At 43.2% G+C, this 15,000-nt stretch overlaps 1 protein-coding gene across 3 annotated transcripts in view; it reads left to right on the forward strand.

Moving 5' to 3' along the window:
• The window catches only part of LOC308327403 (platelet-derived growth factor receptor beta-like), a 28,739-nt gene that overhangs the window by 2,112 nt on the left and 11,627 nt on the right, over positions 1 to 15,000 (forward strand). For all 3 annotated transcript variants that reach the window (XR_013965194.1, XM_080780840.1, XM_080780841.1), the window contains exons 3-17: positions 4,689 to 4,758; positions 7,860 to 7,954; positions 8,099 to 8,294; positions 8,760 to 9,020; positions 9,551 to 9,681; positions 9,912 to 9,996; positions 10,355 to 10,429; positions 10,907 to 11,090; positions 11,680 to 11,795; positions 12,337 to 12,457; positions 12,813 to 12,915; positions 13,097 to 13,205; positions 13,833 to 13,927; positions 14,336 to 14,468; positions 14,624 to 14,728. Coding sequence is in view for 2 of the 3 variants with exons in the window: in XM_080780840.1 (XP_080636966.1) it covers positions 4,698 to 4,758; positions 7,860 to 7,954; positions 8,099 to 8,294; positions 8,760 to 9,020; positions 9,551 to 9,681; positions 9,912 to 9,996; positions 10,355 to 10,429; positions 10,907 to 11,090; positions 11,680 to 11,795; positions 12,337 to 12,457; positions 12,813 to 12,915; positions 13,097 to 13,205; positions 13,833 to 13,927; positions 14,336 to 14,468; positions 14,624 to 14,728 (1,870 nt within the window). In the remaining variant the exon portion in view is untranslated. The remainder of the gene's footprint in view (positions 1 to 4,688; positions 4,759 to 7,859; positions 7,955 to 8,098; positions 8,295 to 8,759; positions 9,021 to 9,550; positions 9,682 to 9,911; positions 9,997 to 10,354; positions 10,430 to 10,906; positions 11,091 to 11,679; positions 11,796 to 12,336; positions 12,458 to 12,812; positions 12,916 to 13,096; positions 13,206 to 13,832; positions 13,928 to 14,335; positions 14,469 to 14,623; positions 14,729 to 15,000) is intronic.

Genomic DNA, 15,000 nt, shown 5'->3' on the forward strand with positions numbered 1-15,000 from the left:
TAAAATCCTTAATCACCTTCTGTACATCTGCCTAACAGCTTATTGTCATATACACTGTATTATCACCCAGATAGTTGAGGCTGGATATAATGAAGGCATTGTGTGCTGATAATTCACTTTAATCGAATACCCATAGCCGTAACAAAGACAATAAGAAAATGGCATTCGATCAACTTTTGTATTGGAATAAATAGATTAACATAGCTGTCAACAAGGGCATGGCCCTGGATCTCCCAACGTTGTGGGGAGGGAGTTGGCTGAAAGCGCGGCTGGCGTCGTTATTATAACCCTATTATATACAGCCATTCTGTAAACCATTTCCCGCTATATGTTTTGGTTCCTTTGTGCACATGATGAACAGCTGAAGGGTCTCCTCAGACAGTGCTTCCCACAGTGGGGTCCGGGGACCCCTAGGGGTCCTTGAGGGAGTTCCATTGGGGACACATACAATATGTTGTGGTTCCTCTGTGTCCATGATGAACACATGAATATGTTGTGGTTCCTCTGTGTCCACGATGAACACATGAATACAATATGTTGTGGTTCCTCTGTGTCCATGATGAACACATGAATACAATATGTTGTGGTTCCTCTGTGCCCATGATGAACACATGAATATGTTGTGGTTCCTCTGTGTCCATGATGAACACATGAATACAATATGTTGTGGTTCCTCTGTGTCCATGATGAACACATGAATACAATATGTTGAGGTTCCTCTGTGTCCATGATGAACACATGAATATGTTGTGGTTCCTCTGTCTCCACGATGAACACATGAATACAATATGTTGTGGTTCCTCTGTGTCCACGATGAACACATGAATACAATATGTTGTGGTTCCTCTGTGTCCATGATGAACACATGAATACAATATGTTGTGGTTCCTCTGTGTCCATGATGAACACATGAAGTGTTCAATATGTTGTGGTTCCTCTGTGTCCATGATGAACACATGAAGTGTTCAATATGTTGTGGTTCCTCTGTGCCCATGTTGAACACATGAAGTGTCTCCTCAGCAATATGTTGTGGTTCCTCTGTGCCCATGATGAACACATGAAGTGTCTCCTCAGCAATATGTTGTGGTTCCTCTGTGTCCATGATGAACACATGAAGTGTTCAATATGTTGTGGTTCCTCTGTGTCCATGATGAACACATGAAGTGTTCAATATGTTGTGGTTCCTCTGTGCCCATGTTGAACACATGAAGTGTCTCCTCAGCAATATGTTGTGGTTCCTCTGTGTCCATGATGAACACATGAAGTGTCTCCTCAGCAATATGTTGTGGTTCCTCTGTGCCCATGTTGAACACATGAATATGTTGTTGTTCCTCTGTGCCCATGATGAACACATGAATACAATATGTTGTGGTTCCTCTGTGTCCATGATGAACACATGAATATGTTGTTGTTCCTCTGTGTCCATGATGAACACATGAATATGTTGTTGTTCCTCTGTGCCCATGATGAACACATGAATACAATATGTTGTGGTTCCTCTGTGTCCATGATGAACACATGAATACAATATGTTGTGGTTCCTCTGTGCCCATGTTGAACACATGAAGTGTCTCCTCAGCAATATGTTGTGGTTCCTCTGTGCCCATGATGAACACATGAAGTGTCTCCTCAGCAACTATATTTGGAATCTTTGGAGTTTCATCCATGGTTTGTTTTACGGGAGTTTCCCACTTTCAATCTGTCATCCCTATTTTGGATATAATGTGTATTATTGCATGCATTGCATCGTGATGCATTTTGAGCTTGTAGATCTTCTATTTTAGAAATAAAAGTTTTTTAGACAACATCGATATCGATCGTTAAGCAGTGAAGTCACTCTCAGTGACAGTTCAGATGATGTAACAGCTTGCGTTATTTGGTCAGCTCAGCTGCCATATTATACCTACAGTAGGGCTGATATGGTTAGTTTGGGCTGAATGGCCAGCTGTCATTTTCCCTGCAGGAAAAATATGGCAGCTGTCAAAAGCTTATCACCCTCACTGCCTGCCCTCTTATTATTACCCCCTGTGACAGTGTAGTCACTACCCAGGGCCAGGAAGGACACGACACAGGCAGTTGTTCTCAAGAAGGCTGTTTTATTCCTCTTAAGCCAGGGCATAACAATTTGAAAGCATCACAACTTCACAATATTGGTTTACCCAGGAGAGCAGATGGCTCTCCACTGTCCGGACAGAGGCGCTCTCCTGAATGTTTGTGGAGATGACTGATTTAACCTGTTGTGCCTTGATCAAGTCCATGCACAACAGGTGCGCAGCCACAGCCAGCTCTGAGTCCAGTTCTAGTTTGACTCAGGCCAGGTGTGACTGCTTAAATCAGTCATCCTCCCTCTCACACCCCCCATCCAGGGCAGATAAAGGCTGGTTTTGTCATTTATATTTATGCCTTATATGACTGCCTGTAGTCTGGCATTGCCAAACCGATCATGTGGGATCACAGGCACGCTTTTTCTCCACGTGTGAGTGAACCCACGTGATTGGTCTGGCAATGCCGGGCTATGGTTGCTGTGGATGTGGTAAAATCCCTGGCTGAGAAGACCCTGGAGTTTATCCATGTACTGTAGAAACCAACTAGAGCAAGACCAATATATGGGTCTGCCAGCAGTGTCCTACTCTATATATCATGGAAGGAGGTAGAGCCTGCACACCAAGAACTACGACTACTCTAATCCAGTGGTTTTCAACCCTTTTCATATCAAGGCCCATTATTCATTCAGCATTTGAGCCACGGACCACCATTTGATGAGATTTAGCCTCTCATACCAAAACGAAAAGAATATTTTTGTTGTCGTTGGATAAACAAAAAGCAATAGCAATAGCAATTCAAATGTTGATCAAATGTTGTTTTCTCTTTGTGTACAGTATGGAAAAAACTAATCATTTTTGCCCGGCGATTGCCCGGTGGAGTGATAATCTCTCAACCCCCCCGTCCCCCGCCCCCGCCATCTCTTTCTCTCTCTGTCTCTCTCTCTTTCAAATGCTGTACATGGATACTAATACTATTAGTGAAAGGTCAGGGGGAGTGAAGTAACGTTCTACTGTAGACAAACAAGAACTTAATGGAAACTTACAGACTCCAGCAGTAATATAGCATTTAAATTCCCTCTTTAATGCTTTCTTTCATTCATAGTGAAAATACTCTCTTTCATAGTGGGGAGAGTGAGTTTTCTGGAAACCGATGTTTGTTTATTTATTTCTGTATGCTTTGCTGGGTGACTGACTGACTGACTCTCCAGATGTATAGCGATTGGCCGATTGGCCTTTTCTGCTGGAAAGTCCCTCCCACCCCAACATTCCCCATCATTTTGAGATTCACACTTTTAACACACACGCACGCACACACACACACAGTCACCCAGTCTCACACAGTCACACAGTCTCACGCACGCACGTACGCACACACACACACACACACACACACACACACACACACACACACACACACACACACACACACACACACACACACACACACACTTCCCTCACATGGAATGTATTTCCTTGGCTGGTCTGGTTGAGGCATCAGGGTTTATGGCCTAAAAATTACTGCAGTTACCAATGGAAAAACACTTCTCATCTCCTCCCTCCCCTTCTCCTCTCTCTCCTCCTCTCCTCTCTATTCTGTGTCCTTAAACCTCCTTTCATCTGTTTTTTGTCTCATGTCCTCTTTGTTTTGAATGCTGGATCCATCTTTCTTTCCAAAACATCTTGCTGTGCTAAAGACTAAACTACTTGGGATGTTGTTCTGTTCATTTGAATCCAACTTAATATCTTTGCTGCATGCCATCTCTCTTTCTCTACCATTGCAGTCCCACAAAAAAATACCTAAAGGTAAAGAATGTAGCAGAAGACATTCTGAGAGCAAACTATACTTTCCGTTCCATTCCGTTCCTTTCAATTCACAATTGAGCGATTTACAGTAAGCAAGAACAAAACATGGTAATGCATCAAATACATAAAAATAGTCTTAAAAAATCATGCGTAAGCTAAGAACCTATACTAACAGTGGAATATCTATATATCAAAAAGTGCTATGTCTACAAAAATGCTATCTAATTTACATAAGTTTTCCATGCGCCTGTAAGGTCGTCGAGTCTAGGGCAAGTGCTATGGCCTAAGATGGAGAGTTTTCAGACTACGGCGGAAGATTGGGAGTGAGTCTGCAGCTCTGATTTCAATGGGAAGTGTATTCCATAGTTTTGGAGCCAGTAGGAAGAAGTGTTTGGGATGTGTGGAGCGTTGTCCCAACGTTTTTACTAGTGAATGTACTTCCAGCTTCCCTGCGTTGGCACGCGGGAGGGTTTGTAGGGTCCTTTCCTTTTGGACCCTACTTAACTTTGGTTCCTTTCCTTTCCTCATATCTGTTGTCCTCTCTTATCTTCATTTTTGTCCTGCCCTCTTTGATCTTTAATTGATTCCATATTTTGGCAGAAACTACAAACATCTTGTGAAGAAATACCTGTAGAATGTCTGTCTGTCTGTCTGTCTGTCTGTCTGTCTGTCTGTCTGTCTGTCTGTCTGTCTGTCTGTCTGTCTGTCTGTCTGTCAGTCATTATGGACAATGATAGTGGTTTCATTGAGACAAATAAATGTTATAATTATATTCATAAGAATAACTTTTAAATAGGACCATTCTAACGTCATGACCTTACGTGTGTTCTGGTTCTGCAGGTGAAACTCATGATGGGGTTCTGCTGTGGGGAGAGAGGAACACTGTCTCTGGCTCCTGTTTTACTCTTGGGTAAGCTATTCAAATCAATAAAGGGTTTGTTTACTTTTCTACAAATTCAAGTGAAATCCACAAGATGGCCTCAACATGAACATTAAAAGAAATCACAGAACTATTCAAATAGATGATATGCATGTTTTAGGATCAGTTTTCTTTGCACTGGGAAAAAAATTATCAGTACTTTGTCAGTATTTCTTAATTTGAGACCGATTAATGTCTTTGCATTTCAATAGCAGTTACAGATTCAGCATATAGAGGCATTTCAGCAGGATGTAACTTTTGTAAACTAAATCCAGGCCTAATATTGAATCTGAAGGATCACATGCTGTAAATGTTAGAGAGCCTCACCTGCTACTGTTACAGTTTCAGAGAGGTCATCGTGAAATCAGAGGGTGTATATAAACCAGTCATAAACCTTTATAGTTTTATACTTTTATAGGATCTATCAAAGGACTTTGATATTGTATTTATGGTTTCGATGCCATATTGATAAGAGCCTAATACAATAAAATTTACAATTCTAAAAATGTTTTTTTAAATAATGGTTGATTGTACAATTTGGATCATTTTGTCTCTATGTTGTGTGCTTAAAGCACATGAGCCATCTTCCGTTGAAATTGTTCTCAAACTTTTACATAATACCCTTGGGGGGAAAAACAGAGGTGGCAATGTGGCATGATGTACAAGTACATCCCCCAGCCATGATGTACAAAACAAATACATCCCCCAGCCATGATGTACAAAACAAATACATCCCCCAGCCATGATGTACAAAACAAATATATCCCCCAGCCATGATGTACAAAACAAATACATCCCCCAGCCATGATGTACAAAACAAATATATCCCCCAGCCATGATGTACAAAACAAATATATCCCCCAGCCATGATGTACAAAACAAATATATCCCCCAGCCATGATGTACAAAACAAATATATCCCCCAGCCATGATGTACAAAACAGGTACATCCCCCAGAATAAAATATGGACACTCTAACCACAAGGCCACTGAGCTGGTAGAAAAATATATAACAATGCTATTTAATGATTGTTTGACGTTATGTTTATTATCCCTGTGTGTAAAATCTGTTATCACATAGCAGCAGTCCTATAGTACAATCTTAAATGAATGAGTAATTGCCACTCCTTACTTACAATCTATGAACGACAGCATGACTGTAAATTATTTTATTGACAATCTGCCCATGAATAACATTTTACTGCCACATTGTGCTCGTAAAACGGTTTCATGTTAGTTTAGGCTATGTTCAACATTTGGCAGTTGGAATTAATTTCCTTTGTTATCCAATGCAGATGTCTAAATTGCAACCTGTTGACTGAATACCACAGCACTGCTTGCTCTTAAATGAGGTCACGTTCTTTTGGAGAATTACTGGGCAATGTCTGGTTTGGATGACAACAAACAGTCTCTGTGATTTATTTAGACTTTTTCATACAATTACAATTTACAATTTAGGCATTTAGCAGACGCTCTTAATCCAGAGCGATTTACATTAAGCAAGAACAAAAAAGCATGGGAATACATCACATAAAAGCAGTGGAATATCTATATAATGAAACTATACATATACACTATACACATATACTATACTATGCTATACATATGTACTATGACGTGCTATGACTACATACATTGCAATTATAGTGCTGTCTACATAACATGCTATAAGTCTGTATCAAATGCTATCTAAGTCTACAGAAATGCTATCTAAGGGGGTAGGGTAAGTGCTATGGGCCATGATGGAGTCTGAAAAGGTGGGTTTTCAGACTACGGCGGAAGATTGGGAGTGATGCTGCAGTTCTGACTGCAATGGGAAGTGCATTCCACAGTTTTGGAGCCAGAAGGGACGTTAGATAGAGTTTGGGACGTGTGGAGCGTTGTCCCAGCGTTTTTAGTGAGGGTACTTCCAGCTTCCCTGCGTTGGCTGATCTGAGTGAGCGGGAGGGTTTGTAGGGTTCAATCATACTTGCAAGATATGGGGGAGCCATACCTTTGGTTGCTTTGAATGCCAGCATCAGAGTTTTGTATTCTGTGCGGGCAGCGACCGGGAGCCAGTGGAGGAAGCGGAGCCCCAAATTAATGTATTTGAACCTCCAGCTGAAAAGATTTTGTGTAAGGGACTCCCAGACAAACAAGTCGCAATACGATGGCTTTTTTCCCGAAGCGATGATGCACATAAATTTAATACGTATTTTGATTATATATCATTTTGCTGGGTACCCTCTGGAACCCTCCCAAGTTAAAGGACCCCTGGGGATCCCCAGACCCCACTTTGAGAACCACTGATTTAGCTTAATATTTCCTCCAGTCCAAGGACTTTCTGAAAGGACTTTCTAGAAATGCAACATACCCGTTTAAGGCTTTTTTCCCCCCAATATTCTGTTCATTACATTTTAAAGTTTTTCACAATAGACATAGAAACAGACTGAGAAGGATATACAATACCCCTTTAAGGCTTGAGCCATGGCTCAAGTAAGAGGCCTTTGCTCATAAGACCTGGGGCGCCTATAATGGGCTTCTAAGGGATCAGCAATTTATGACCTGTAGCAAGCATAAAATTAATATTGTGAGTCCACGGCATGGAGGAGACACATGTGTTTCTCAGCTGTCTGAACATTAGCCAGCCACTTATCTATCACGAATCTGGAAAAAGCTTTGGTCTGACATAACAAATGTCCATTTGGAAGTAATAAACCATGGTCTAGACCTGGCTTAATTTTTTGCTTCATGACATCATCATACTATGTTGATAGACATGATTGAAAAATCAAATGTTATGAGCTTAAAGTCAGACTCATTGGATATGATAAGGGAAATAATTAATTTATCACCAGTAAACCAAAACAAGCCTAAAATGTGAGTATGTAAAATGTGTAGTCAGTCAGTAGTGTTTGCAGTGCTGGAATGAGTGGATATTATCATATATTTGCATATTATAAGGGACACAGACAGAAAGACAGACAGACAGACAGACAGACAGACAGACAGACAGACAGAAGTCTTATAATTAATTGTTACAACATGCATAATCAGAAGGGGCATCATACCAACAGGCCTAGCTTGAAATAAAGTCTGTTTGGTATCTTTAGTGCTGTTCCAGTTGTGTCCAGATGGGGGTGCTGCGCTGGAGCTGAACCCCAGCACCTCTGAGGTCATCCTCAGTCCCAACGCTTCCTTCACTGTGGTAGGTTTACATCAACTACAGCACTGACTAAAATAACACACTGTAAGATGGACAGAGAATAGAGAGATTGGTTGAAAATGTTCTTCTACAATGTCCAAAAATAGGGACAGCTGGTTGATGGTCTGTCTCCCTGCCTCCCTCTAGCTGTGTTCTGGCTGGTCCAGGGTGTCCTGGAAGCTGCCCCAGGATCCGCCTCTGGATGGGGTTCTGCTGGACAACCAGGGAACCCGCAGTGTTCTGCAGCTTCACAACGTCACCTGGAGACACTCTGGAAGCTACGTCTGTGAGGAGCCGTCCTCCGACCAGGCCAGGGAGTTAGATGTCTTCATACCTGGAGAAGGTAAGGAACTGCGGTGAAGATATACAGAACAGATACTGTAGATAGGTAGTTACAATGGAAATGTATATTTTATTTTTTACCACAGACGAGAGGCTGCGCAGCTTGTGCGTGTGCAGGCAATGGCTGAAAAGTAACATGGCGTTAAGGAGAACCCCTTTACTATGGGCCAGAGCTGGTCATACCCTGAAGCCTTAAGATGATATGATGATAATGAAGAGGACGATAGTCAGAACAGAAAAAAAAAGAATAAGTTAATTGTATCAACAAAAAAATAAACTGTGTGCCCCCGTTCTTTTTTTTTAAGTCTCAATCATTGCCTCAATTTTCTCTTTTTCTTATACCATACCCTTCTAACTTATCCTCATTTATCTCTCTCTCTCTCTCTCTCTCTCTCTCTCTCTCTCTCTTTCTCTCTCTCTCTCTCTCTCTCTCTCTCTCTCTCTCTCTCTCTCTCTCTCTCTGTAGGTCCTGATGAGTGGTTTGTGTCGGTGGGTCCTGGGGTGGTGACGAAGGAGTCCGAGGAAGGCACCATTCCCTGCGTGGTGTCTGACCCGCGGCTCAACGTGACGCTGTACGAGCGCCCCGGCAGGCTGCCGGTCAACGGCACCACATTCCACCCCGGCCGGGGCTTCACGGGCCCGCTCAAAGACTCCTCCTACGTCTGCGTGGCCTCCACGGGGGGTCTGGAGAGAGAGTCACAGGTGTACTACGTCTTCAGCATTGTAGGTGAGCAGGAGGTTGATGATGGACATGCTGTGTACAGCCATGACCTCTGTTTCAAGTGTTATGACTTGAGATGAGATGAGATGGAGTTGACATCAGGGGGGAGGAGTTGGGATGAGAGGAGAGGAGTTAACTACTTAAACCTCACATGGTTGACCGGAGTCCCTCTGGGCTTTAGTGTTTTGTCTGTTTGTCTGTTGTCTGTCTACATTCAATATTTTAGCTGAAAATAGCTGATCTACAATGTCACAACACGTCACATTGTGTTGAGAGCTTGTAGATCTGCTATTTTCTCCAATGGTTTTTCCCTGAATACGGATGCTGGGTATTAAGTAGTTAAGATGACAGGAGAGATTGTGTTACATGAGATGATATGTCCGGAATTCAACATTTACTTGGGTAAACGATCCTAAGTAAGACATTGACCTATCCAAATCTGTGTCTCCATTAGTTCCTAAGACATTGTCCTATCCAAATCTGTGTCTCCATTAGATCCTAAGACATTGTCCTATCCAAATCTGTGTCTCCATTAGTTCCTAAGACATTGGACGCAGTGCTGACTGTGGCCAGCAGTGTGCTGCGACAAGGCGAGGTTCTGACCGTTAACTGTACCGTTAAAGATGCAGAGATGGTCTTTTTTACCTGGGACTTCCCCCGGCGGCAGGTACATGTCTGTCTGTCTGTCTGTCTGTCTGTCTGTCTGTCTGTCTGTCTGTCTGTCTGTCTGTCTGTCTGTCTGTCTGTCTGTCTGTCTGTCTGATTACAGATTACATTTCACAAGGTTGTTGCTGTTTTAAAAGAACTGAAAGCCAAGGTGGAGAACATCATGGAATCATTCGTTGGGTGTTGTATAGATAGATGTCTGTGTCACTGTTTCGATCCCCATTAATCCAGGAGTATGAGCCGCTGACGGATTTCCTGCCCAACAACCGGATCCGTTCTTTCGTCAACATTTCCACTGCAACCCTGGACGATTCTGGTGAGTTCTGAAGACAGTGAAATTAAACCCTAGTGGCCTAGTCCTACCGGTATTTCAATGCATCCTCTCCATGTAGGGAAGGACAGATCTATAGATGGAAAGAGACAGTCATCAGGGAGCTTTCGAAGGGTTCACTGTAATATTACAACTATGAACCCAAGCCATATACGCTGTCGTTGGACCAATAGTGAAATTGGCCAATCTACAAGTTCACAACGCAACAAATCGGGACGTGTTGTGAGGGTTAATGGGGTTAAACCATCTGACTGTGAAACAAGTTAGCATCCACTGTGCGTGCGTGCGTTTAAAAAGAGTATTTTCTGGTGTGTATTCATGCTGAGTCTGTGTGTTTGTATAGGTGTGTATATTTGTACAGTTCAAGAAACGGTGCAGGGGAAGACTGTGATGAAGAATGTCACTATAACTGTACTGGGTGAGTCTGTCTGTCTGTCTGTCTGTCTGTCTGTCTGTCTGTCTGTCTGTCTGTCTGTCTGTCTGTCTGTCTGTCTGTCTGTCTGTCTGTCTGTCAGTTATTTTTTTTATGATCAACAGTTTTACTTTTAGCAGAACAAATAATAAGACAAATATCCAAATCCAAAAATCACACCTGTGTGAAGTGAGGGGCGCTCTTAACATCGTACATGTCATCGTACGATGTAACATGTCTATTTGCTCAGACAGACACATACTGTGTGACATAAATTCTCCATTCATGTGAATGTAATCTTCACCAACTGACGCACTGCTTAACCTCTCCTCTCCTCTCCTCTCCTCTCCTCTCCTCTCCTCTCCTCTCCTCTCCTCTCCTCTCCTCTCCTCTCCTCTCCTCTCCTCTCCTCTCCTCTCCTCTCCTCTCCTCTCCTCTCCTCTCCTCCCCTCTCCTCCCCTCTCCTCTCCTCTCCCTCTGCAGAGCGTGGGTATATTGACGTGTTGCCGGCGGACTCTGCCAACGTCTCCGCTCTGCTCCATGAGACAGTGGAGCTGAGCCTGGAGATTGATGCCTACCCCGCCCCCAGCGTCGTCTGGACCAAAGACAACGTCACCATCAGCGGAGACACGGCGGTGCCCTCCACCACGCCCGTCGCTGAGAGGAGGTGGGCTTAACGCAGTGGTCGGGACCCCCAGACGGGGTTTTCAACTGATTGTGAACGAGGGACCACCACCCTGACTTAGAATCAACCTGGGAGGACCACTGTGTGCTTTTGTAACACATGTGCATCCCATGTGTTATGTGTATGTCCCACTGTTTCTCAACCATGGTCCATTGATCATTTCCTAATAATAATGACTCAACCAGACAATCCGGTGCACTTACGCCTCTTGAGATTCTAACTCCCCTTTTCTGTTGACGTTCGTGTAAATGACTCAGGGACTCAGGGACCACATGCAATACCTTCACGGACCACCAGTGGTCCACGGACCACCTGTTGAAAACCCCTGATTTACATGATGAAGTGACAATTTATACATTTTTAATACCTAAAACAAAGTGCTCATTGAATCAACTCTGAGAGGGTATAAATAAGGGTCCATTTCGTTATATTTGTACACTCTCTCAGAGTTACAGTTTAACCGTGGTGGTCAACCCCCGGAACCGACGTTGAATAACGTTGATTAATCAGACATACAGCATATTGGTTGAACATATTGATTGAACAGGTGTACTGATTGTTCCCTCTGCAGTTACCTGAGCACTCTGACGCTGGTGCGCGTGCGCATGGAGCAGAGGGGGAGGTACACGGCCACCGTCGCCAACGACGACGAGGTCAGAGAAGTGGTGTTCGACCTCCAGGTCACAGGTCAGAGTTCAAAGTACCAAAAGTAAAAGTACTAATTTTTCAGAATGTCACGTTTCAAGTTTTCAAATGTATACAATTATTTTGAAGATCGTCTATTTTCAAATGGCCAAAATATATATAGGGTTGAATGTACTGTATGTTTTGTAATAATAATAAAAATCTACAAAGTAACTACTAACTAGTAACTAACGTGGTGGAGTAAAAGTACAATATTGGGATCCGAGATGTAGTGGATTGAAGTAAAAGTATTTGATATTTGAAATACTCAAGTAAAGTACTTAAGTAAGTTACTTTCCACAACTGCTAAATATTAGGGCTGTCAAAACAACTGAGTTAACTGAGTTAGCTAATTTGTGAAATTAGATTAAAAACTTTACCGCAATTAATGCATGCTTAGATGACCCGCCTCGTACATCCCATAATCCTGTGTGTGTGTGTGTGTGTGTGTGTGTGTGTGAGTGTGTGTGTGTGTGTGTGTGTGTGTGTGTGTGTGTGTGTGTGTGTCTGTGCGTGTGCGTGTGTGCGTGTGCGTGTGTTTTAGCGCCCCCTAGGATCACCGACCTGTCAGACCAACACGTGGCTCAGGGCCAGGCAGTGTTGTGTGTCACTGAAGGAGTCCCCACTCCCACGGTGCACTGGTACAGCTGTCACAGTGCACACAGGTAGGGCTGAATTCATTCATTCATTCATCACTGGTACAGCTGTCACAGTGCACACAGGTAGGGCTGAATTCATTCATTCATCACTGGTACAGCTGTCACAGTGCACACAGGTAGGGCTGAATTCATTCATTCATTATTGAATGAATCAATTAATGTATCCACAGGATATGTGTCTAATCACATTTTTGCAAACAAATGATCTGTTTAATAATGTAGTGTACGGTGTACGCTTGTCTGTTATAAAAGTCAAGATGTTTGGGTTCAAATTAATTATAGCATTTAGTACTTTATTTCCACTTTATGGTATACATTATTGCCATAGATTCATTAAATGATCCTCTCCTGTGCTCTCCAGGTGTGGTAATAAGACAGTAGCTTGGCAGAGACTGTCAGCTGATTCGGAGGGAGTCAGCCTGCAGCAAAACGTCAGTGATGTGGAAGAGAGAGGAGTCAGCCAGGTAAATGTGGACTCAGCACCATATTACACCACCATGCAAGGCCATGCGACATGATATGACACGATATGGGATGTTGTAATGCGGTGGGATCAGCTACCGTTACGATACAATACAATACTATGATATGATGGTATGGTGTGGTGTGACGATGCTGTACCACCCTGTGTGTGTGTGCTGACAGGTCCGCAGCCTGCTGACCCTGCAGACCATCGGCTCAGTGACCGCCGTGCGCTGCGAGGCTCGCAACGAGAGAGGGCGGCGGGCCTGGGACATACGTCTGGTGTCCAACTGTAAGACCCAGAAGCATAGATATAAGAAAGGCTAGATGGCTCGGCCGCGCTGCTGGCCAATGGAGAGCGACATCGCTACGTGGCGGCCATCTTGCTCCAGTCCAGCTCATAACATGGTGTCTATGGGGCATGTACTTTTTAAATAACCATAACAAACAATTTTCAAACGGTTTGGTTTGTTAGAAACGTCAAAGACGTCAGCATACGTATATATGCTTTAATTTGACGTTAATATCAAAAATTACATTAAGCAGATTAGCATCCTGAATCATAGCCACGTTGATAACGTTTGTAATAAACCAAACCAGACCAAACTGTCAGAATTTGAGCGAGTTATGAGTATTTTAGTTTGAGCTGCCATACTGTACTGTAGGACTGCAGCAAGATGGCCGCCGGTGAACTACATCGGAGACTCCGCCTTGAGCCATCTAGCCTTTATATATGTCTATGCCCAGAAGACCCAATTACTTCTGCCTTACTGATCACTAGACTGACTCTGGACTGTTAGGATGATGATAACACACCATGCATCTCTCTCTCCCTCCATCTCTATATCCCTCCATTTCTCTCTCCCCCTCTGTGTGTGTGTGTGTCTCTCTCTCTCTCTCTCTCTCTCTCTGTCACCAGCTCTCTTCTCTCAGGTTGCTGTGTTGGCAGCAGTTTTGGCGCTGGTCGTCATCGCTGTCATCTTCCTCATCATTCTCATCGTCCTCTGGAGAAAGGTCAGTTAGAAATAAACAGTGATAACAGTCAGTCAGTCAGTCAGTCAGTTCTATGTGTAATGCAGCTGGTGCATCACATCTCAAAGAATCCCTGATTCAGTAACTGGTCTTCAGTCTGCCTCATTAGACTGCACTATATCCATTTCACCAGCAGATGTCGCTGGAATTAAGTAGTGATTCTGTAGCTTTTGGAGCTTCAGTAAACCTAATTTCACCATCACAGCTACTATAGTTGGGTCATACTAGCGACAGTAGTATAAAAGGTGGGTTATTATAGCTATAGTTGTAGTAGTTGGGTTATAGTAAATCTACATAAATCATAAATTCAAACGACACAACACTGAAATATTTCCTGTCTCTCTCCTCTCCAATGTCCTTTCTTTCCTTGTCCATTCTTCCTGGCTTCAGAAGCCTCGTTATGAGGTGCGCTGGAAGGTGATAGAGTCGGTCAGTTCTGACGGACATGAGTACACCTACGTTGACCCCACCCAGCTGCCATACAACTCGGCGTGGGAGGTCCCCAGAGACAGCTTAGTGCTGGGTAAAGGACGCAAACAGAAGGCCCTACCAGTGGTCCTCCAGACAACAGCATGCATGCACGCACGCACACCTTGCATCTCATGTCTTCTTATTGTTCTCATTTCAACAATAAATGGCTATTATATGAAGTGAATGGTGACGTCACTGTTGCTGCAGGTCATACTCTTGGGTCCGGGGCGTTCGGCAGGGTGGTTGAAGCCACAGCGTACGGCCTGCTGCACTCACAGTCGACCACCAAGGTGGCTGTTAAGATGCTCAAATGTAAGTATGGGTATGTATGTGTTAAAGTACACAGTAAAATCAAGTGTTAAATTGTTTGTTTGTTCACCCAAAATAATCTACCTATTTTCGATCATATACTGAATTCATTCAGTTTTTGTCGGATTGCTAAAACAATACTTTGATGACCCACCGGAGGCTCCTACTGAGTGTCCTATTGACAGGATGAATCTCTATGAATTCAAGGCTTCATGGGGTGTAATTGATAGATTTTTTTAAAATTATTATTATATATAAAAATAAATGTATGCGTG

Source organism: Protomyctophum bolini (genome assembly GCF_963924005.1).
Source record: "Protomyctophum bolini genome assembly, chromosome: 13".
NCBI lineage: Eukaryota > Metazoa > Chordata > Actinopteri > Myctophiformes > Myctophidae > Protomyctophum > Protomyctophum bolini.